General features: G+C 39.4%; 4 protein-coding genes across 4 annotated transcripts; 1 reads left to right on the plus strand and 3 right to left on the minus strand.

The window, feature by feature from the left end:
- Positions 1-56: 56 nt before the first annotated feature.
- Positions 57-5,961, minus strand: exosc1 (exosome component 1). Its single transcript, XM_085163234.1, has 8 exons — positions 5,845-5,961; positions 4,541-4,656; positions 4,281-4,355; positions 4,093-4,181; positions 2,145-2,178; positions 1,977-2,027; positions 1,472-1,556; positions 57-1,145 (listed from the first exon to the last, which is right to left on the minus strand). Exons 1-8 carry the CDS (start codon positions 5,870-5,872, stop codon positions 1,039-1,041), a joined length of 585 nt encoding a protein of 194 aa, XP_085019360.1. The 5' UTR covers positions 5,873-5,961; the 3' UTR covers positions 57-1,038.
- Positions 5,962-6,801: 840 nt separating this feature from the next.
- Positions 6,802-9,967, minus strand: pgam1b (phosphoglycerate mutase 1b). The gene is made up of 4 exons (XM_085163858.1): positions 9,577-9,967; positions 8,506-8,780; positions 8,214-8,394; positions 6,802-7,459 (listed from the first exon to the last, which is right to left on the minus strand). The coding sequence occupies exons 1-4, from the start codon at positions 9,713-9,715 to the stop codon at positions 7,290-7,292; spliced, it is 765 nt and encodes a 254-aa protein (XP_085019984.1). The 5' UTR covers positions 9,716-9,967; the 3' UTR covers positions 6,802-7,289.
- A 2,925-nt stretch (positions 9,968-12,892) lies between these two features.
- Positions 12,893-19,648, plus strand: pi4k2a (phosphatidylinositol 4-kinase type 2 alpha). Its single transcript, XM_085163341.1, has 9 exons — positions 12,893-13,418; positions 15,216-15,416; positions 15,505-15,636; positions 16,032-16,185; positions 16,331-16,380; positions 17,608-17,707; positions 17,947-18,084; positions 18,203-18,258; positions 18,387-19,648. Exons 1-9 carry the CDS (start codon positions 13,080-13,082, stop codon positions 18,546-18,548), a joined length of 1,332 nt encoding a protein of 443 aa, XP_085019467.1. The 5' UTR covers positions 12,893-13,079; the 3' UTR covers positions 18,549-19,648.
- A 2,100-nt stretch (positions 19,649-21,748) lies between these two features.
- avpi1 (arginine vasopressin induced 1) lies at positions 21,749-24,608 on the minus strand. Its single transcript, XM_085163342.1, has 3 exons — positions 24,475-24,608; positions 23,174-23,620; positions 21,749-22,252 (listed from the first exon to the last, which is right to left on the minus strand). Exons 2-3 carry the CDS (start codon positions 23,533-23,535, stop codon positions 22,051-22,053), a joined length of 564 nt encoding a protein of 187 aa, XP_085019468.1. The 5' UTR covers positions 23,536-23,620; positions 24,475-24,608; the 3' UTR covers positions 21,749-22,050.
- Positions 24,609-24,683: the final 75 nt, after the last annotated feature.

Genomic DNA, 24,683 nt, shown 5'->3' on the forward strand with positions numbered 1-24,683 from the left:
TAATCAAAATTCTCATTGTGATCTTATGAATGTGTGTAAAGAGGAAACTTTGCACAGATGGTTTGGATAGTCGCTTTATTTCATTCTTGCACATCTTCTGTACAGTAAAGAAAGAATAAGAGAAGTCCAGTATATATCAAAGAAAATGTTAGTATTACTGCTTTCTTGTATTTCGCTTATAATCTTTGAGTTAATATGCTGGAAATCAAAAATATCTGACTATCGTATGCAGTACTTCAGTATTCCATTTCTTTTAATCACATTTATTTTACTAGAAACTGAAAAGTTTTAAAGGAACAAAAAAAAAAAAAAAGAGCTCAGTCTTTTCAGCTCAAAGTCTTTCACTTCTATGAATGTGGCCAATCAGGTTAGTTGCATGGATATCTCAGCAGAAAAACTACATTGCTACCTATGTAGTATTTCTGGTTGGATCAAGGTCCCTTTTCTCATCTCTCCAGATATAAAATGGATATAAAAGAGTCCAGTTTTGTCTTTACGTCAAAGATCCATCCATTTATCGACTAACCAACCCGATGACCTGCCACATTTCTAAGTGTAATACTTAACAGTAAAACTAAGTGACTCCTGCATCTGGCTAGTTGCTCAATTTGGTTTTCAGGTTTGTGACAGTTTGGCAGCTGCGATGCAACACGTTGAGTGAACTGATACAGTTCTAATATGATTGCCGTCAGAAAATTTAAAGGCAATTTTTCACACCCACATTTCTGGCATTTGGATTTAACAACACCTGCTATTGTTTGGAATTTAACCACTTTTTTCCTAAGTTGTTCTGTTCAGTGGTTTTCATCCAACACAATGAAAAGATGACTAAATAAACAGCATGGACAGATGAAAGACAGCTCTTTGCAAAACACTTAAAACACGCGAAACCAGAAGTAATCTGTGAATCATTACTCAGATAGCATCGAAAAACAGAGCTGGGAAGCTACTTGACAGGAGTGACTGAAGGGCAGATGGGCGGGGTTGTGCGTTCCTTGTGATGATGGTTCCTTGTGATAGGAAGGAATTTCCAGACTCTCATGCTTGTAGGTACTCGGGCTGCACTCGCGCTACTTTACGGAACTCTTTGGCGTGCGTAAGTGGGCACTGCATCTCACACCAGCTGATGGGAACCATCTGAGCACCTGAGATACAGAAAAACAGAGTGAAAAAAAATACATCAAGATTACATTATTAACCATTAATAAATTGCTTCACAGCTAACAGATTAGTGAATCAGACATTTTGATACTTAGGCACCTAGTGGTAGTTTAAAAGAAGATAATTGATATATGTTTGTCACAGTCTTCAAGTGGCAATAACAAACCTAGCAAATGCTTTTCTGTAGAAAGATAATCCATCAGATAGCACCACCTTGTGGTCCAACAGGGTGTTAGTATTCTGTGCAGCACGGTGCTGGAATTCTCCAGCGCTTCAAGGCCAATGGCCAATTTATGCATTTGATATTTACCTGCTTCACTGTGTGCAACGACCACTCCCAGTTCATTTTCTGCTGTTGTCAACAGGTAGTTAGACTGAACATCACCAAGAGAAATCTGACACAGTCACGTCAAGGTTTATCAATGGATACAAATCAGGATTTAAAAATTCTTATTCCAGAAATGGAAAGGTGAATTTGTAAAGGCAGTTGATGAAACGTTTACATGTTACACATCGCATTTTGTTTTTGTTTTTTAAGCCGTGTCTTGGTGACCTGATGTGTTTCCAGGAAGAAATAAAAGTTACATATGACCTGCATACTTTCCAGTCATTCATTGTTCACTCTTATTAACATTTTTGGCACAGGAGTTATTTTGACTGTGACAAATATTCTCCCTCAAGCACATTTAGAAACAAAAAAAGAAAAACTTGTTGTAGACAGTCTCAGCCTGGGGAATGAATTCAGAGTCCACAATTATGTAAATGTTCAAAACCACCAGTGACGGCATAATCCTTCATAATAATGTGAAGGATACAACTTTTGCCAAGACGATGTCACCGGGTCTGAAGCTTTTGTATGTCTCTACCTGTAACAAGAAAGAAAAACGGTTACCAATAAACATGTCACCTTATTTTAATAAAAATTATTACATGCAGAAGAAACTAATGAAAGATGTGAGTGGAAAAGTGGAAGTCAAACAGACCTTGTCTTTCTCTGTTGCACGCACATCTTCTTTTCTGTAGAGAAACAGAGAGTGAGTTTGTGTTTAGGCCAGAATATTATGTCCATAAAACCCTGCCTCACGCTGGAGTTAGATCTGTACGGTGGCGGCTATGAGCATCTCGCTCAGCAAAGCGAAATGAAAGAGAATACTTCTGTTAAAATTACTTTCAAAACTTGCTCGACAAAATAATCATTTTGAAACCTGTCTAGCAATGCTGTCAATGCGACTGCTCCACCTTCATTTTCTACAACCACCTCCTTAACCCTCTCGAGGCAGGCGTTGCCGATTTGCAACAGTTAAAAACTAACAACCTGATTACCCCACATACATATTTTATGAGGGTTTTTTTTTACTCAGAAGTACCACTGCAGGACTTGGTTGTGCATTAGCAACAAAAAGTTTAATTTGAGCCCGAGAGGGTTAAAACAGGTCCTGCTTTTGGCCGCCTCAGGCCCATCTCACATGATTAGCAGTCTGAAAGTTTGGCATACATATATTGGAGTTTAAGTAGAGACTTTAATGAGTTTATTTCGTTGTTTTTAAATCAACTTATCGGTTTGAATTTGAATAAGACTAGCTGGGCAAGTACTGGTGAGAATTACAATGAGATGAATTTTTATTTTGGGGGCAAAAAAAACAGTAGAAAAAAAATGGCTTTTTGAATTCATCTTAAAATCTGGATGCAGTAATTACTATTTTTATGTATGTTTAAGTCCAATCATAGGATAGCAGCAACTTTAAAAAGGCTTCTTCATTCTTACCTATCTGGTATTTCTAACAGTTTCTTTACAGAATCAGCTTTAGTGAAGGTTACAATTGAGCTTCTTATGGCCTCTGACAGTGGACTCATCTCTGTGACCATAACATTTTTTACAGCAGTTAGAGCATGCTGTAGGTATTAAAGGTCCTGCGCTGCAGCGGTTTGAATCGTATCTAAAAGACTGAAATTTGTTCATGTAAATGAGAGTCCTCTTCAGATAGGAAGAATAACTATGGAGTTCCGCAGGGTTCCATTCTAGAATTCTGTTTACATTATACATGCTTCCCATAGGCTGTATCATTAGAAGACATAGCATACATTTCTGCTGTTATACAGATGACACTAGACTTTATCTATTCATTCATTTATCTATTAAGCCAGATAGCACACACCAATTTGTTAAACTACAAGAATGTCTTAAAGACATACAAACCTGGATGATTAATGTGGCATTAATGTACTCGGCCCTAACAATCTTTGAAATACAGTATCTAAAAGATGCTCACTCTGGACGGCATTACCGTGGCTTCCAGTAACACTGTGAGGAATCTTGGTGTCATTTTTGACCAGGATATGTCCTTCAATGCACATATTAAACAAAAATGTAAGATGTTTCTTCCATTTCCAAAATGAGACAGATCCTGTCTCAGACTGATGCTGAAAAATTAGTTCATGCATTTATTACTTCTAGGCTGGACTACTGTAATTCGCGATTATCAGGATTTCCTAAAAACTTACTGAAAAGCCTTCAGTTAATACAAAATGCTGCAGCAAGTGTACTGGCATGGACTAGAAAGAAAGATCATATTTCTCATATATTGGCTTCTCTTCATTGGCTCCTTGTTAAATCCAGAATTGAATTCAAAATCCTGCTCCTCACATACAAGGTCTGGAATAATCAGTCCCCATCTTATCCTATTGGCCACCCTTCCTGAGCCTGGTTTTGCTGGAGGTTTCTTCCTGTTAAAGGGGAGTTTTTCTTTCCCACTATCGCCAACGTGCTTGCTCATAGGGAATCATATGATTGTTGGGTTTTCTCTGTTTTCTTTGTGTTATTGTAGGGTCTTTACCTTACAATATAAAGTGCCTTAAATCCTTGACTCTGTATAAATAAAACTGAATTGTACTGAACAGTCTCCAGTATAATATTAGAATATTTAGAGTTACCTGATAGTGCCTCTAAAGCGGTCCTTCAGCGGTGTGGAACCTACATAAAGGATGTGGACTTTGGCAAATCTGGGATTGATGCTGGTTACCTGTTAAATGAAAAATAAATAAAAACAGATTGTAAACTGTGCACGATTATTTACTCCGAACATCCAGCGATAGTAACAGTTTCTTATTCTATTGCATACCTTACAGGTGACTATTGCGCCTACATCTGGCAGCAGTTGTGTTTCTGTTTCCCTCACAACTGAAATCACTGGTAACTAAGGAGACAAAATAATCCCAGTAGAAGTTATCCATATGATGTACAAATCACTTTAGACATTAACAAAACTAGTTCAGCTCACTCACGTCAACAGACATCGCAAAAATACCTTTAGTCTGGCATTTGCACTTGTCTCACTGCTGAACAAACTTTCCCCTCCCCTGTCTTACCCATACCCCTTACCTCCTCTCCCTCATTCTTCCTGAGCACATAGCCTGCTAGTGACGAGTATATGTAGCCATGTCGCAGGTATACTCCTGTGCCAGGAATACAGTCTTCTGCGCTGCATAGTTTGTCACCTAAGTACAAACAAAAATACATAGATGTTGTGTTAGTGTTTGGGTTCTGGAGATGCACTGTTCCTTCTAAATAAAAAAAAAAGAACTAAAATAAAAACATCTTTGCATGAGTCATCACCAAAAATCATCTTTATCTTATGCTGGGCTTTGCTCCATATCTGAACCCAGCCCTTTCACATCTCCATCAACCATCTTTATCTGACTGACTTCACAAACAGACAGATTGAACATCCTCCCTCTCTTGAGGACATAACAAAGATCCAAAAGTAGAAAAAAAAAACTGAAACTGAGCTACTGGCTTACAGGGATGATCTGTACATATCATTATTTAAAACTTTGTCCATGTTTAATATAAGCATCCAGCATTGTAACAGAATATTGTGTTACAATGGTGAACATAGACTATATAATATTTAACTAATAATAACAACAATAATAATAGTTTCCCTTATTTTGGTTATCATCTGCTAACTGAAACTGAGAGACTAACTGAGGATGCTTTGATGTAACAGCATTGTGGGACTAACAATGTATCTGCAACCCTTAAGCACAAAACACATCATGGACAATAAGATTAAAACACAAAACAATTTATGTCATGTGACACATTACTACCCTTAATTTTTCTTGCACTGCAATTAATTATCTTGCTACTTTGTGCTCTTTCAACCGTAATTAGAATGAAATTAAATGCTACTCCTGCTGACAACTCATTTAAGGTTCACTACTGCCATGCGCCGGATAGACATGCGGCTTTCCCACGGGTGTGACAAAACAAACCTTAGGAATGCGTTATCTTGCCCGAGGAGATGGGCAGGGCTGCGGATCAGATCTCATCAGCAGTGGAAAGCCAAAGTCAATAACTCACAGCCCTGCAAATACGATAAAAGACCGTGATACGGTAGACCTGAAAACCCGACTCCATCTGACAGTCAGCTGATCCAACAGGTGATTGATTATAAAATAAGTTACTACCGCGTTACAAGTACGGGAAGCCAAAGCCCACTCCACGCATGGCAGCTGGAAATAATCACCAGGGTTTCGCACGCTCAGAACGCAGTTTAACTTCCTTTTCTAATAGAAAATGACGCGAAAGCTGTTAAATCTGTTTACATATCCCAAAATACAATCTACACACCGGTATATTTAGTTTTTAAGCGCTTTTAGAGACAAAATTACGGGACTTACCGGGAACGCACAGCTTCATCGGCGACATGTTTTCGAGAGGTGTACGTAGGCAGCCTATTGGTTAGGACGAAGGGCTCGGGAAGATTCTGATTGGTCAGAGTCACTAGCGTCAGCGGAACAAAATGCGTTGATCCGCCATGATTGTTGAGCCACACATGGGCGGGTACATGCCATGAGTGCATTACTATATGATTGAATAAGTTATATATGGTCAGATAGTTATGAAATACTTAAGTGAGATACTGCAGATTTTGGTAGCAATCTGATTCTAAAGTATCTGACACCATTCTTATTGATACGATCGATATTGGTATCAATCTACCCACCTCTATTATGAAAGTTAGCTACTTAGAGTATTGGGATGTACTAGGTTTATTACATCCCTACAATGTAAATTAAATTGTAGATTCTTTTATTGAAAATCTCTTTATCTGAGCATGGTTTTAAAAACATCATATAATCGGAAATGGCTCCTTGCCACCAAGGAGCCATTTCTTCAAAATAATCATGTTTATGATAGTCCTCTGTTACGGTGCATCTCAAACCTTCGGAAAAAAAACAAAAAAAAAAAAAACTCCCCCCCCCCCCCCCCATCATCATCACACAAACTAAAACAATCTCTCACATTTTGGATTGGTTGCAGTTTACAAAACTCGTTATCAGAGTCTCATGTGAAACGTGTTGATCTATGGATGCATACAAGAAATACAAATGTGTTTAACCAACAGAACAGCTGCTGAAGTAGCAGTTACTGTGATAGAAAAGTGTGAATACAAGGACTATCACATAAGGCAATTAAAACAAACTTTTCATTTCTGCTAATTGCATTTACTTAGTGTGGCAACTGGATAAAGTGCATTTCAATATTTGCCTTTTACTGAGACAAATTTCTCAGTTACCATATATTTTTAAAAAGTGCAGTTGTTCTGGAAAAAAATGACATCACACACAGTACACTGCATAATGACTTACAACATTTATTAATTTTTAAGCACAATGCCACAGCAAACAATATTCAGCAGTCTAGAGCAAGTCTGCTCACTCTTTAACATAGCCAGTGTAACTGCAGGTTTTTCCTGCTTCCGCTGCGCTTCATCTACATGGACTGTAAATTGGAAAGAATACTTGGAACTCTGCTGGGGTAGTGTGTTTGCTGGTCCCTAATTTATATTTGGTCAGTGCTTAAACCACATTACAACTTATATCCACAGTCTAATAATGAAATGTGTGTTTCAGTATGTAACAAAGTAAAGAGCAGTCAAATTAAACATCAGATTGTACATTTTTGTGAAAAAATGGGTGGTATTAAGATAAAGTGCACATTGTGTGTCTACCTGTGCTCAAGTCTGCGATGACACAAACAGTAAATGACCCTTTCACAACTTGATGGGGAAAGAAAAAAAAAAAGCAGATGATTGATCTTTACTCCCAAAGGAAGGACAAGTCTATTTCTTGGCTTTGCCCTGAGCAGCTACAGCTTCCATGGCTTTCTTTACAGTCTCCTCATCTCCCAGGAACTGCATGGGTCCAATAGGCTTCAGGTTCTTGTCCAGCTCATACACGATGGGGATGCCTGTTGGCAGGTTCAGCTCCATGATGGCTTCCTCTGACATACCTATGAAACAATGACAGACACAAAGCTGTAACTCAATTCCATGTAGCTGCTGCTGCTTTAGACCGCGTTAAAATGTGTAACAGCGGATGATAGCTTTGTATGATAAACACATGATTGTTAAACTGTTACGTTAAAATTCACAACTTAAGAACTAAAATAAACCTGCTTGGAACACAAAATACTGCCTATCCCTTAGCCTGCTACTAGATCAATTTGAAAATCTTAGGTGACTTCCTCCTGGAGTTATTGCATTTACAAGATTTTCAGAAAATGTGACCTATGACCTTGACTTTGAGTTCAAGGTCACAGATTCAAACTCAAAAAAATTTAATAGCTGCTCCTATGGTGCTGCTCCTGGTGACCTCTGACAGTTCAAGGTCACCAGGACTCAAACTTGCCTGAGATTTTTAGTAGATGCCTCTATGGTATAATTTCAAAAAACAACACTGTGTAACTCTCAGGTTATCACAGTCATAAACTTGGGTGTTTGCACTATTAGGAATGTGGCCACCTAGACCAATAACAATCTGCTAGTTAACCCACTGCAACAGCTAATAACTCTAATAACTCTACGCTCTTGTCTATAAGTTAATTTCTGACTTCCCTAAAACCCAAATGGATGGATCAAATGTTGGCCTTTATGAAGGTTTAGCAGTTACCCCCAATTCATTGTTGACTCATAGTAAGTGAAATAACACTGAAAGGTGTTTTTAGTGCTGAGAAATGTTTCACAAGTTTCTCCTCTACTCCTTACCCTCCAGGTGCTTGACAATGCCGCGGAGACTGTTGCCATGGGCAGCAATCAGCACCCTCTTTCCTTCTTTGATCTGTGGCACGATCTCTTCGTTCCAGAAAGGAAGTGCCCGAGCAATGGTGTCCTTAAGACTCTCACAGCTAGGGAGCTGGTCTTCTGTCAGGTCAGCATAACGTCGGTCCTACAGGGAAAAAGAAGAAGTCGGTGTTGTCAAAATAGTTTCAGCAATGCAGGGTTACATTGATGCAATAACAAAAAGAGTCATGTTGTCACAATTTCTCCGAGCTGTTACCTTGCTTATGGTCTGATAATAGTCATGTCCCTCATCCATAGGTGGGGGAGGAATGTCAAAAGAACGCCTCCAGATCTTGACCTGGGCTTCCCCGTGTTTGGCTGCCGTTTCAGCCTTGTTCAGCCCAGTCAGACCACCATAGTGACGCTCGTTGAGGCGCCAGGTCCGATGGACGGGCAGCCACATCTGGTCGATGCTATCCAGGACAAACCACAGAGTACGGATGGCCCTCTTTAGGACAGATGTGTAGCAAATGTCAAACTCATAGCCAGCATCTGAGGGGAAACAGAGATGACATTTTGAGACGTGTATTTCAAAACAGTTTGTCATATTTTTCATGAAGGAATACTACTGCAGCTACCGTTCACAGGATCAAATAATAGATACCTTCATGTTTTATTGCCCTTCTTTTAACAGTTGCATGTGATTTTTCTTGATCAGGGGCCGCAAGGCACTAGCAGACGTAACACCGCAAGATGTGCCTGTTTGGGATTTTTAGGTCATAAATAAAACAGCAGGAGTGTGTGTGTGTGTGTGTGTGTGTGTGTCCAGCACAATGACTCAGCAAACAGTAATATTCTGCCCTCTGGAAACAAAAGCATCATTGGCCTGGTTTTATGCTCCAGTTTCAATTAATGCTCATTTCTAAAAGCTATGGATTATTTTATTTTTTTTGATAAATACAAACACACTTAAGATCGTCAAAGACTAAATTAATTATATTATGACTCTCCAAAATACTTCTGTGGTTAAAGAACACCACAAATAAGAATTGCTTTCTTTGAATGAAAATTAGAGGCTATGTTGCTGCACCGGGAGGCGCCAAACCGTCTGCCCTGGTGGGAGAGAAGCTAATGGAAAAAAAACTCCAGTAGCATTTAATTTGAAGCAGTGACCGTGTGGCCCAGCAGACTGCGGGACAACCCGTGAAATGACTCCATCCCTTCCGCCGCACTGGGCCTACCACCGGTTTCCCCATTCAACAAAGTTGCGTAAGCACCGGCTTGCTGTGGCTTAATCCAGTGACCGAGAGAAAGCCCGATTTGGCCTTGACATTTTCTGATACCGTACCTTTCAAGGCCTGTCCTCCCCTCTTTGCCTCCTGCTCCCCGGTCTCGCTCAGGTCCGCGTCGAACCAGCCGCAGAAGCGGTTCTCCTGGTTCCAGCAGCTCTCTCCATGGCGGATCAGCACAATCTTGTACGCAGCCATCCTCACACCAATGTCCTCTACGCTGTATTTCCGGGAACTTCGGGGAAAGTGACTCCTCCTAAAAGGCAGCAGAAGCAACGGTCTCAGATTTAGCCGGACTTCCCCGAAACCCCAAAAGTTCCTACAAAGCAACAGGCCGGTGATTGCTAAATGTGAGCTCGAGTGATGGAAGGTTAGCGAGTAGCCCAGTTTGACAGCTCTCAAGATTTGAGTCCTCTTCCTCTCTTCCTGCTAGTTTCCGCCAATCAGAAGGCGTGCTGCGTTCAATGGAGGAGGGGAGGCAGGAAGACGCGCACAGCGGCACGTCCACACCGGTGTTTGTGCATCATGTTAGCACGTGCCTGTAAAAAAAAAATCACGAATGATCATTTTAATCGTTGAAAAAAAAGTCATATATCGCATATCCTCACTAAGTTAGAAACATATTTTCAATTCAGTTTAATGAGTGGAAAGAGAAGAGAGCAGAGGAAGACACATCGGAGAGAGACGACGTTTCAAACTTGTTACTGTTGATTAAATCCAGTTACTGGTTATTGAATTTATACTCTACTCTGTAGTGGTGTATAAATACACGGAGAGCGAAAGATTGATCATATTTAAGATAGAACCATTAGTTAATGGTAGCATCTGTGAAACATGATCCAAACATAAGACTGTGCCATAATCTCAAAGCTAGTCTACATAGTTTCTGTTGTCACTGTCAAAAATGCGATAATTGGTTACTTTCATAATTCTTTAGGTCACTGTAGACAATTTACTTAAATGCATTATGTTCAAAGATGTTATAGATATTTGTGCACTTTATTAACATGAAGGAGAAAATTTTAGAAACACCACTAAAGCACCACTAGTATGATATTAATAATAAACACTATAGCCTCATCACATATTTAGACACATATAGATTACCAGTAAAAGTAAAAAATGACAGCAGAACTATTGTGTAAAATCTAAAACACCTGTTGGGTTATAAAAATCAATCACTGTTACAAAAGGTGAGTCAGTATTGTCACCTTTTCTTCTCTTTTAACTCCCAGACTCCCATTTGACAAATAATTTATATGTGATTACATGATTTATTATTTATCATTAATATTTTAAACTTAATATAAAATCGTTTTAAACTGAGTATATTTAAATAAGGAATCCTTCATGGTTAGAAACCCTGAGATGTGAGTTGGGTTTTCCTGTTACTCATTGGAATTTTCAGACATTCATCACACTGAGATGTGGTAGTCGTGTGATGAGTATGCACTTAGTGTACCCGCATTTAAACCACACTTTGTTGTCTTCAAATGTTCAGTGTGACTCTAAATTCATAAAGGTTCAGATTTTAACACCCCCTACTCAAGATATTAAGCCTTCTTAATGGATAGCATCCATTCTAACAACAGGAGCAAAGGGTGAGAAGTGGCAAATGAGTGCACATATACCAGCAGATTCACATCACTTTTAATGAAGCCTATAATACCATCTACAGGTAAAGGGACACACAGTGGACATCCCCCACCGAAAATTTAGAGCATATACATTTGTCTTTTCCAATAAAGCACGGAGAAGGCATCTCCCTGTCACCCATGTAGGGGGTGCTGTGTGTCTGTTTCTCAAGCCTCTTGGCCTGAGCATTTGAAGGCTCTGTGTTGTATCTCAGCAGTTCTGAGACAGGACAGAGACCTGTGATGGAATCTGTTAGAGCCGCTCTTCCAGCGTGGAGTTTGTTCCAAATGCCTTTATTCTATTCTATCACTAGAACCACTTTGGACTTCCACGTCTGTTCCAGTTTTCCTTTAGGACTGTACTCTCCCACACACATCACTATAAGACTGGACTCTCACACACATCACATCACCACACGCACCACCACACATTTCCTATAATTTCCTATAATTTATAATCTTTATAATCTCTCTCTGCTGTTTGCACATTTTTATTTATTTTTATTTTTACTGTAAATTCCTAAGTTAATTTGTAAATTTTGTAGTAAATTGTAAATACTGTAAAACTTTTTTCTGTCATTTAATGGTCGGGCATTGCGCAGCTACAAGCATTTCACCCCCATGTCATACTGTGTATGGTTGTGTGTGTGTGTGACAAATAAAATTTGAATTTGAATTTGAACCCATGGTGCTTTCTTTTCTTGTGCTCCTTTTTCTTGATGTTACTTTCAACCGAGATTGCCACATCTGTCACAGCTGCAGTCTTCTATTCCTTGTCAACCACCACTATGTGTGGTTGGTTGACCAGCAGCTGTTTATTTGTCTGGAACTTGAAGTCCTACAGTACCTTAGCGCTGGTGTCCCCAACCACCTTCAGCATCATCTCCCATCAGGAGTTGAAGACTTCTAATTTATGTTTCACAGATTTTCCTGTAGACTATCCGTCTCAGTGAATACCATCTCAGCTTGCACATTACATTGTGCTATATGCTGTTGGATAGCAAAGATAGCTGAATCCTTAGTTGCAAGAGGTTGCCACAGCAAATGGAACTGTATATTCTCATTTGATCAGATTTTTCCTCCGGATGCCCTGCCATCGGGTCTTCTGTGTGTTAGGTGAAGATGTTAACAAACTCTAGACAAACAAGACAGTAAATCATACATGTGCATGATAGTATAAAATAAAAATAATTAAGAATAAATTAAACAATTTATTCTTAATTCTTTAAATAGTTTTAAAAATTCTATAGAGTCTAGTTTTGTTATATTTCAGTATCTTGAACTGTGACAAATTGCCCGATTGTTAAATGTTTCTTTTACATTAAAAAATATCACATGAAATCATTAGAAATGACACGTCCAATTCCAACTTTCCATGACTCAACTTCAGTTTCCATAATTATATTATGACACTGATTTATCTAATTCTCTTAATTAAATTGAAAGCGCTTTCATGCAGTACTTGAATCTAAATATAAGTCCTTTTTTTTTATCAGCCTGGCAGAATTGACCGACATCTACAAATAAAACTGTTATAATCTGATGTCTGATAACATCCTAAAAAGGCCCCGTGATAAAAACACAGAACATGTTTATCAAAGGCTTTTTTGTGGGGTTAATTGATTGGGTTAACTTTTCTCTCACGTGCTTTCCGTGGGCGGAACTGTTCTGTCCAATCACTGCAACAGATTAGCTTGCTGAAGTGGCTATTTGCACGCTGATTGGTTACAGATCAAAACACTTCACGGGTCCCGCCTCTTCCCGGAAGCTGACGGTCATCTGATTTTTCCCCCTTTTTTTCTTGTTCCTTGTTAGCGAGCGTCAGTGCTAGCTAACGAAACATCGATTCCACTTTCTTTTCGGTCTTCTATTTCCTCTCTGCATCCATCATTAGGAGTTAAAGGAACTTCTCGTCTACTTCCCAAGTCATGGACGAGACGAGTCCGCTTGTCTCTCCGCTCCGGGACTCGGGTGATTTCACCTACTGCCCCACGGAGCCCACCAGCCCCCGGGGCGCGTTTGGAAGCACGCCGGGCTCCGTGGTGCGCATCACGGCCGGCAGTCCGGGGCGCAATCGAGAGAGACAGCCGCTTCTGGATCGAGACCGTGGAAACACGCCACGGGAGGCGCACAGGAATGAATTCCCAGAAGATCCCGAGTTCAGGGAGATCATCCGAAAGGCCGAACGAGCTATAGAGGAGGGGATCTACCCCGAGAGGATCTATCAGGGTTCCAGTGGGAGCTATTTTGTCAAAGATTCACAGGGGGTAAGAAGACCTGCTAACTTAAATCTGCCTCTTAACTGACCGGTCATTTGAGGGATTTGTAAAACCCGAGAGGTTGTTGGTGTTGTCTGAAAACACCTAAGGGTGTTTTGAGAAGTGTCACTTGGTCCCAGGAAAGGCCTCGTGATGACTTTGCAGATACACTGTAAGTGTAGATAAACTAATTATCATCCAATCGAATAGCCAGACACTGAAGAGAATGGGAGGTTGGTATGAATAATACAATGCAACAGAGAAAGTTTAAATAAAACATAGCCCGAGATTCCATAAGAGGGGCTTTAGGGTTTTTTCCTTCCTTCTCAGCTCAGGTTTTCTTCTCAGATATTTATTTTGCCTAAGTACTTTACCTCTATTTCACCTCCACTACCAATTTGTAATCACCTAATGTGCTGTGAGAGAAGGGTGAGGTGTCCACAGGAAACCCAGGCACAGTGACAACATGCGAACATGCAACCCCAGCTGAAGTTGGAACTTTGAATTGGTAACCAGTGCACCACTGTCCGTGCCAGTGTAGACTTAGTTCTGACTTAATTACTCATAATCACAGATGTCAGTGGTTCCAACACTAGGTCCAGTAATGCCAGGACTCTTTATGCACCAAATCAGTGAAAAAGAGGTTAATTAAAAAACACACACAGGCACAACCCAAATGGACCTGGGGTATTCTTTTTTATTTTACTGGCCACACTGATGGTGTTTTTTTAGCTTATGCATTGCACATCAGAGCACCCTAAATAAGACACACACTGCAGGCCGCTTCCAACAAATATATCTGTCTTCAACCAAAACTATGAATGTTATATACCAATTGCAAAACTCCTATAACAAATTACTTGCTTTCTTTTAAAATGCTTTCATCACCATTGTTACTGTAAGTGTGCTGACACATGTTCATTATCTACATTCCAGCTAGTGTAAGTAATCTGTTAGCGACTCTGTATCTGACCAGCTGTCCCGGTGACAGCAACACGTATTCAAATAGCATACATGATTTTTAGGCTTCTTTTTTTCAGATTTTACTCTAAAGTTTCATGATTGGAGCCAGCTTGAGCAGCTCACTGACACTTTCCTCCCAGTTTCTCCCTATTGTCAGTGTGTTAAGTTGTTTAAGAAAAGAGAAGTGTGCCTCAAGGCATCTGAGACGGATCCACACAAATGCATTTTCCGTCTAATCACACCAGCTTTATTGTGCTGCTTTCTTCGGCCTGTTAAGGCTGAATGTGTGAGGTTTTTATCCAGTGACCTGCTGCTCCCAATCACCTCCACATCTCCAGTTTCCTTAGTCACTACCGTGATTAGTAGTCATGTGCTTGCTCCCTGTGAGGATATAACTCTTCAGTGCCCAAGGTTTATGTTGTAATTGCCGCATGAGATACACTATACACACCATGTAATGTAACATGTGACTTCTATAAAGAATTATAACCACCATACCAAAAATCTGCCTTTTGCCTATCCTGTGAAACTGTCATCCTGTGTAGCTTTTAAAAGAAGTTTAAAGGTTCTAGTTTCATTTCAGCCATAATATGGTTTCAGTATACAATTTCAGTTCATGTTGTTAATGGCTTTTATTATTTAAACTACAGGATAATTCTGCTTTCTATAATTCTCTATTCTGTGTTGGTGTCAGATTAAAAAAAAAAGAAACACATTGTCTTTGAATTTTACTGTTTGTCTCATACATATATTTAAACCTGCCCTTTTTACTCCATCTTCTCTGCACGGGCCACTTTATCTGCAATTTATTTTATTTTTCTTCCACTCTGTCTCCCTTTGCAGAAGATAATCGGTGTGTTCAAACCTAAAAATGAAGAGCCCTATGGGCAGCTGAATCCCAAGTGGACCAAGTGGCTCCAGAAACTGTGTTGTCCGTGCTGTTTTGGCCGTGACTGTTTGGTCCTGAACCAGGGCTACCTCTCAGAAGCTGGGGCCAGTCTGGTTGATCAGAAACTGGAGCTCAATATTGTTCCCAGGACCAAGGTATAAACTCTCAGGGCAGTGTCTTCACATTACAAAGGTCAGTTAAGAAAAAAAATTCCCTCTTTTTAATCAGAATTTCTACTTTTAGGTGGTGTATTTGGCAAGTGAAACATTCAACTATAGTGCCATAGACAGGGTCAAGTCTCGAGGAAAAAGGCTAGCTTTGGAGAAGGTGCCTAAAGTGGGCCAGCGCTTTCACAGGATTGGACTGCCACCCAAGGTAATCTGGTACATTGGTTTTATGCAAGTCATTTTGTTCAGTTATTAATTTGTTTATTGTTCTACAAATATCCTTAAACATATTCTTACATTTCTAGGAAATGTTCAGTTTCTCTCATCAAGAGATTTAAGCTTGTTTCTCATGAAATGATCATGTTCATCGTGTTGTTTGTTATTGATTAGCTTATAAAATCAAATGCCGTTTTAGCTGTAGTGGACACAATATCTATGTTTGGTCATCAACCCACATAAATATTAAAAAAAAACTCCCAGTGTTAAAATACCATTTTAGGTAGTTTCAGATGAAGAGTTGTAGGCTTTTTAACTTTCTCGGGAAAATGATTTCGAAATCTATCAGAAAATCTCTAATTTGCAGTACTTTTTCTGCTTCAACAGGTCGGTTCTTTTCAGCTCTTTGTTGAGGGATACAAGGATGCAGATTTCTGGCTGCGAAGGTTTGAAGCAGAGCCTTTGCCCGAAAACACCAGCCGGCAGCTCCAGCTGCAGTTTGAGCGGCTCGTAGTCCTCGATTATATTATCAGGAATACAGGTACGTACTCACAACCATAAGTAAACGAAGCAGAGTGAACTCATTTATCACTGTTGAAAACATTTATTGTGCTCATTGCAGAGCGTGTAGTGCTGTTTTGGTTAGGATTGGGTTTATCTGAATTTGAATATTTTTTGCATCCCAGACCGGGGAAATGACAACTGGTTGCTGAAGTACGACTGTCCCATGGACCGGGTGAGAAACACACACACGAAAGCCTAAGTGCAAATACATTTAGAGTTTTTTAATTTTCAGAAATGCTAATTAAAATATAACTGTCAGGAAAAGCACAGGTGGCGATTTACATTTTTTGTGTAGGCAAAACATGTTTCCCACACAAACATCAACCAACCAGCTGATCTGAGCATCTTTTTATTCTTTTTATAAAATAAAAGACAATAAACTACTGCTCAGTCTAAACTACAGTGAGGCTGAGAAAATGAATGTAGTAGAACAAGATGTGGTCTTAGTATTGTTTCATGTTGTAGCGTGCAGATGGAGAAAGGCAGATGTCTCTTAAAGTGCTGTTTGATTATTGCAGTTGGATGCTACAACATTGTTGTAGTCAGGCAGACTTGTTGCTAACCTAAAAACAATATTATTTTTTAACTGCAGTTTCATTATCTTAGTAAGGACACATAAATAACTACACATAACAGATTTTATGGAAATCTGTCTATATTTCATGTATCTGAAAGGAAATAAAAATTATCGATGTTGATATAGATTACCGATATCCGATTTTTAAATCACCAAAAATCAGTATCGGTATTAGCAGATGAGCTAGCGTTAGCTTACATTGGCAAGAAAAAAGACGTCTCGCTTTTGAGCAACAAAATCAAGTGAAGGTCCCTCAGTGAATCAACCCTGTTAGAATTAAATGAGAATCTGTTCATATATTTGCAATAAATAAATAAATAAATCATTAACATATGAAGAATGAGGGTGGCATGCTGTTGCCTCACAGTAATAAGGTCCTGGGTGCCCAACCATTAACCAGCTGTGGACCAGCCTGTTTATTGTCCCCGTGCCTTAATCTTCTTGGGTTCTCTTGCTACGGTCCAAAGATGTTTATGTCAGGTTAAGTGGTTATCCTAAATCGGCCGTAGGTGTTAATGCAACAGTCTGTGGTTGCCCCTCTCTTTTAGCCCTGCAGTAGACTGGCGATGTATTCGGGCTGTACTTTGCCTTGTGCCCAGTGACAGCTGGAATAGGTTACAACCCATGTCTCAACAGTGAATTAGATAAGTGGATGAAAATGGATGGATACGTGAAAAATGCTAAACATTGCAATTTTAATATTGTTAATATTTTTTATGTTATTGTTTTTGCTCATTCTGCATTGTGAAGGCCAAATGCTTTCTCCCGAAAAGGTCAGTAGTTAAATATGTATTTGTTATATTTATGTTTTTATCTGTCCAGGACACAGACTGGGTGGTAGTAAAGGATCCTATCATCAAGTTGGCAGCCATAGACAACGGCCTAGCATTCCCCCTGAAACACCCTGACTCCTGGAGAGCTTGTAAGCACCGTTTAAACCACTCATTGTTCAACTTAAGAACATTATTCTTCCCTTGAGAAAAAGAAAGAGCTTTTTATTTTTTCCTTTTTATAAGTACGTACATTTTATATACACTGACTGTATCTTTGCTTGTTTCATTAGGTTTTAATTAATTTTCTATTCATTTTGATTTCACAAATAATTGCTGAGCTCTTTACAAGCAATATATTCAATTAGAATGTTTCCTTGTCCAATCACAGACCCCTTTTACTGGGCGTGGCTTCCCCAGGCCAAAGTTCCTTTCTCCCAGGAAATCAGAGAGATAGTGCTTCCTAAACTCAGTGACCCAAATTTCATCAAAGACCTAGAAGAGGACCTCTATGAACTCTTTAAGGCAAGTCATCATTAATTTTTGTGGCATAGACTGATGTAAGTGAGAGAAGTTTGAAGTGAAAACAAGGATGGAGAGGATGGCTATGGTATATACATGTGTTATCTACTGTGTCTCACAGAAAGATCCTGGTTTTGACAGAGGACAATTTCACAGACAAGTAGCTGTTATGAGGGGACAGGTGAGTTGTCTTTTCTGAAATTGTCTGTCTAGACAGCAAAACCTAATGGTGAGGACAAAAAAGGGGAAATGATTCTTAATATATGTATGAGTTTAAGATGTGACAAACCTCTCAATTTGCATCCTAAGATCTTAAACCTGTGCCAAGCCCTGAAAGATGGTAAAACACCCCTCCAGTTGGTCCAGATGCCTCCAGTAATTGTTGAAACGGCCAGAGCTCCTCAGAGAGCAAACAGTGAGTCTTACACGCAGAGTTTCCAGAGCAGGAGACCCTTCTTCACCTGGTGGTAGAAAAGAAGCAGAAGAAGAGAAACAACAAGGAGCTGGAGCGAGAAAAGCAATGGAGAACATTAGTGTTTGGATGAAGGACACTGCAGAACCTGAGGGCACAGGTTTTAATTTTTTTTCCTTGAAATGGAATTAGTCCTCACATCTCCCATCCTTTCCTTATGGATAATTCAGTAGCAGAGTGTGAGTTGGTGAATGTTAAGAAGAGGCCAAAAGAGGAAGAATTTCATAACGTATCTTCCCTGTTTTACTTATGTGCCTTTTGTGGAGGTCAGCTTAAAAACTGATGATGTGATGAAGATTTTGTACCTTCTTGTGAAAGATTTCAGTGAGGTGGCTGTTCTGTTGGACTCCTGGGTGCACGCAATGTTTGTTCACACACACACACGCACACTTGTCAGAAGCCTCTCATGTTGTTGTTTTTTTTAAGGAAAGTGTTGAAGTCCATGTTTTGTTTTGTTTGCTTTTTTTCCATATCTCTCATCCTTCAATATCCACATGCATATTCCCTCCCACAAAGTTCAAAACCCTGGGTTGGTGAAAGCAGTTGTGCCACTAAATCGACATTTTATTTTACTTTTATTTTTTAACAAATAAGAGAAGTGTTCATTGTGACCAAGTATGACAGATTCAGGAAACAGGCACTCAGTGGTGTGCATGCCTTTACACAATGAACATCGACCATGTGAACTGGTTTCACATGGTTCCTCCTAAGATCAGGATCTGCAAGTCATCTTGGTTGATGTAGAAAAGCTGAGGTACTTTTGGTTTAAGAACTTAACTGTTTGTTAAGTTGAGGTAAGTTTGAGTGGCTCGTCTAATATGTCTACTCCCTCTGAGGACTTGAGTCTTTGGTGAAGAAAACAAAATTACTGCATCTGCAACTAAACAAAGGGGAGTAGTGGTTGCTCGTCCATCAGCTCCTTTTGTTTTGGACTCTTGGTTTGAGTTGATTTTCTGTCTCCAAGGTGGACCTAAGTAAACAAAGAAATAACTTTCTGCTGTACTGAACTGACATGAAATGTAATGTGGCAATGCACTGTATAATTTGTATGTAATATTTAATGACAGATTATAATTAAAACATATTCCATTAATACAGACGATTTGTGTGTTTGTGACTGTTGATTATAATTGATCTTATTACAATAGAAAATAATAGAACGGCCCTTTATTGTCATTGTACATGTACAATCAAAAAATAAGAAGTGCAAGAATAATTTGCTCATGTTCAAGCAGAACTAAAGTTTGTTAGTTTTTCAAAACTATACTTTCAGTTTATGGCTTTTTTTTTTATGGATAGAAAATTTTTTTTATATCATGACTGAGTCATGAACAAATAATAAACTTTATTATTCTGTTGGATTTGCACTGAATTTTTTAACTGAACAACCATTAACACCAGACTAGCACACTTTAATCTGACAACAGTTATTCATGAGTATCGAGTTGCATAGAGAGGGAACCACAGGCAGCACTTTTGAAGTCTATTTTGCATTTTGGCCTTGTCTTTAAAATTGTTCCACCCTTAATTATGACTCAGTGCTATGCTCAGTATCCTTTTCTGTTGACAGATGATAAAAAATCAGGACCACTTCACTGTTGAACTGCTTGTTAATGCAAATAACTAATTGGCCAATCGCATGCAAGCAACTCATTGTGCATGTAAACATGGAACAGATGAGCTGCTGAAATTCAAAACTGAGCATCAGAATGGGGGATAAAGGTTATTTTAAGTAATTTTGAACGTGGCAGGGTTGTTGGTGCAAGAATTTCTTTTCCACACAATCATCTGGGTTTACAGAGCATGGCAGTAAGCGGCATTTCTCTGAAGGAAATGCCTTGCTGGTGCCAGATGTCAGAGGAGAATGGCCAGACTGCTGACTGCTGAATCTTGAAGCCGATGGGCTAGAGCAGCAGAAGACCGAACCACATGCCACTGCTTTAAAGAAGAGGAAACTGAGAGAGACAAGAGAAGATTGGAAAAGTATTGCCCAGTTTGATGAGTCGCTTTTTCTGATGCAACATTTGGATAGTGGGGTCAGAATTTGGTGACTCAAACTTGGTGGTGTGGGGGATCTTTTGGGGGATCAGCCTACCTGAGTAGTGTACCCATCTTCTGTTGGCTGCTTCCAGCAAGACAACATCCCATGTAATGAAGTTAAGATCATCTCAAACAGGTTTATTGAGCATGCCAATGAATTCACTGTACTCTAATATCCTCCATGGTCACCAGTTCTCCAACAAGCAACCTCTGCATTGCAGTAGAATGGAAAATTCACATTATGAATGTGCATGCAAAGCCACAGCAACTGTGTGATGCTATCATGTCAATACTGACCATAATCTCTAAGGGATATTTCCAGCACCTTGTTGAATCTATTCCACGAAGAATTAAAGCAGTTCTGTAATCAGGTTCCAACCCTGGTGTGCATAGTAACCACCCTGTTACTTTCTTCAGCTTGTTGATTTATTCATTGTTTTCACTCACAGTTTTAATGATTTGGTTCATTCTCCTTTGTCCCCTTATTCTCTGGGTTAACATTGCACTTGTTTGCAGAAAAGAGCACTGATAAACCCACAGTACACTCTCTCCACCACCCATCGACAAACACAATTAGCACCCAGCTGGTAAATATATTGGGGAATTTAGCAACTAAGATTTAGCAACCAGATACTTACCATTGCTAGTGGTGGATACCACAATCACAGCAAAAAGACAAAGAATGTTGTATTTAAATTTACCAGATGGCTAGAACTAACTGTAAATTCATGCTAGTGTGTTGTAAATAGGCAACTTTACAATATGGTACCTTTTTTTCTGCTGCTGAAAAGCTAATCCAGGGTTTGAAAAGAATGTGAGTCAATTGTTTTATTATTTATATGTACATTTCAGACATGCAGTTTGTGGGGGTAGGTTAATTGATCAATCTAAATTGCCCATAGGTGTGAATGCAGGAGTGAATGTGAGTGCGAATGGTTGTCTGTCTCTGTGTGTTGGCCCTGTGACAGACTAGCAACCTGTCCAGGGTGTACCATGTCTCTCGCTCTATGACAGCTGGGATAGGCTCCAGCGCCACCCGCGACCCTGAAAAGGATACGCGGAAGCTAATGGATGGATGTACATTAAACCGCTAACTATTTCTTTTAAATTTATGATTGCTTTGATATTCTGTGACATATTGAATTATCCTATCCATATAAAAGTATTTCCCTCTGTTTATTCAAAAATATTTTACTCTGTGTATAAGAATTGTAGTGTACAGAACAGCCCATTAAAAACCACAACAACAACAATAAAACTGTTCATTCTAGCCTCTTTCCAACAAGTCTCTTTGTGAGTAGACACACATTTGAATTTCCTATAATAGATTGTCCTTTAATTTGCATGCAGTTCATAAAGTTGTGCTAGTGTCTAAGACGTATAGTGCATGATAGTAGAAGCGCGTACTTCTAAACAAAATCAGACTTCAGTTTCGTTGCATCTTCATCCAAAATCTAGTTTTTAACAGAGGATGCGATGAAGGTAACGTTCAGAGTCTCTGGCGTCCTCAAGCCTTGTCACCCCCAACCTCCATGATGAAGGTTTGAAGGGATTTTGACTATCTGAGATGTCTTCCTCAGTTGGCAACAGAAATTCTCCTGCACTTGGAGCTTTAGTGGTTTCTTCATCATCAGCACTAAAGTCAGATAATGGCTCCTTAATCCTGGAACAAAGATAAATAACTCTTGGTTAGGCAGTTAAATACACTGTCACAAAGACACATTATAATTTGAGGATCTGAACATTTCATTTGCTGTTTATATTCTAAAACTCGAATTCCTTTGCAGTTGGCCTGATGGTTTGATACTAATGTGTATGGTACTCTAAAGCAGAAATATAGCCACAGACGAGCTATAACGAGAGAACAGCCATAAAGAAAATTTGTAGGTTGCCACATGAAAAAGAAGTTAAATTACAATGTAACAAGTAAAAACGTTATTGACGATTACTTCTACTTTATGGTTGTAGAACAGAATAAAGTTACAATGTCTCTTTATTTCTCCAGAAATAGAAAAAAAAAAGCCTTTCAGCAAGTGAAATGAATATGCCATTTGTAGCAAACAAAAAACTGTCAAAAATAAATAGTCACATTAGACATTTAGCATGAGAAAACAAGCTGAACTATACAGTCAAACAGAGTTTCACAACTTTAACTCACAGCGTTGTCAAAGAAGTAACACTGAGTAATTCTGTTAATACCGCACCACTCTGTCGCCGACCTTCACCACGCTGTGAGACCCTATTATTACTCTAAGAACCCTTATTTCATCTCAGTGAGGAATGTAGAAACAGATGTATGACTGTGTGTGTGTGTGTGTGTGTGTGTGTGTGTGTGTGTGTGTGTGTGTGTGTGTGTGACAGAATGAAGGGGAACACACAGTCATGTGAGGTTAAAATGAGTTTGTTAGACACATGACAATTGTTTGCTGCATTTAGGCAGGAGCTTGTGTAACCCAAAGTTTAACTGGTGACAGTATTACTGATACGAGGGGGACAATTTTCTACGAATAAAATCTAAACTCATTATCTTCACACATCCTGTCTTTTCTTATTTTGTGTAGGAAAAGACAAAACAGACACATACCTGAGATATCCCAGTGCTCTGTTCCACTTGTGATCTTTCCGTCCCTCTACTCTGATTCCTGCTTTATTCCTTGCTCGGACTCTCAGTCCTACCAAGGCCTCGGCCAGCCCTGTTTCTTCCCCTTCTTTCTCATCCTTTTCTTCATTTGCTCCTGGCATATCGTCATCTATCCCCTGCCACACCAGCTTCGCCCGATGCTCAGCATTTATCTCCCCTGACATTCTGAACAGCCTGTGTAGCTGATGCATGTTCAAGCCTGTAAAAATGTTAGAGCATCCAGACTTTCGGCTGCGTCGACTGGAAATGTTCCATTGCATAAGGAGACTTTCCTCACTGGAGCTGGATTCCAGGGAATCTGCCATGTCACACGGTTGGAGAATTTCTGGGTTGTTGTATAAGGACACGAGGATGATGATGTGAACCCAATGTACGGGCACTGCTGAGAGTCTGGAAGATAAGGTAAAAGAGAGAGAATTAAAAGGAGAGAGACTAACTTGGTCAAACTAAGGATAAGGATAAGGATAAAGAGATCACGACCACAAGCTTTTATCCAGCAGGCAATTTCCATGACTGGAGCCAAAAAAACTATTTTCCAACACCATCCTTTCCTGTCTGACAAACTCTTATCTCATTACTCATGGGTATTGAGTTAAGTACAGTATGTAGGGAGTTTGTTGGGCACATTACAACTTACACATTGTACAAACTCATGTACTTGGACACATCCATGTGAAAACACTTGTGGGACTGCAAATAGCAAATTTCTCTTACCAGTATATTTTTTCAGTGACTTAACTGGGCCATAAAAAGTCTAATTTTGTAATTGTTTAATTGTATTAAGTAAAACCTGAAAAAGAAAAAATCTGAGAAGACGAAAACAACAGAATTTTGTATTTTTTGCTAAATCATGACAACATGTGTTCAAGCCCCCTGTAGGCTTTCAAAAAACATGCATGTGTATCTTTAAAAAAACATTAACAAAACACCACCTCATGTTTGAAGTGGGTGACTTCAGGTCTTTTTGCTGTTTCAGGAGAAACTGGTATTTTTAAGATTAGGCTAGCTTTTTGCTTTTTTGTTTTTGTTTTGGCTGATGAGAACTGATAAGGAAATTGGAAGTTTCATAGGCTATCAACAGCCTAATAGTTCTATGCGTCACATTGTTGTGTGACAGCCAGTCTCCATGTCATATCTAAAGCATCAAAAGCCCCAAATCTACATCAAATAATTCTCCATTATCATCTTGACAGTGTATCCCAAATATAACTGTAAACTACAAATGCAATAATAAGGGTGCTTACCTTCAGTCTGAGTGAGACAACTGTATGCACTAGGCCAGCAGACAGACAACCTGATTAATGAACCGGCATCCAAAGTGTAACCTTCACACCGGCTAATGCCCAGCTGACCCACTTCCCAGGGGCGCGTCAGTGGCACGCGGTGTCGCGAGGGACGTAAAGGAATAATCAAAGAGTAGGCTAATCCATTAGTGACGCTAGTGTCTGTGCGC

The sequence above is a fragment of the Neolamprologus multifasciatus genome, chromosome 6, assembly GCF_963576455.1.
Source record: "Neolamprologus multifasciatus chromosome 6, fNeoMul1.2, whole genome shotgun sequence".
Classification (NCBI taxonomy): Eukaryota; Metazoa; Chordata; class Actinopteri; order Cichliformes; family Cichlidae; genus Neolamprologus; species Neolamprologus multifasciatus.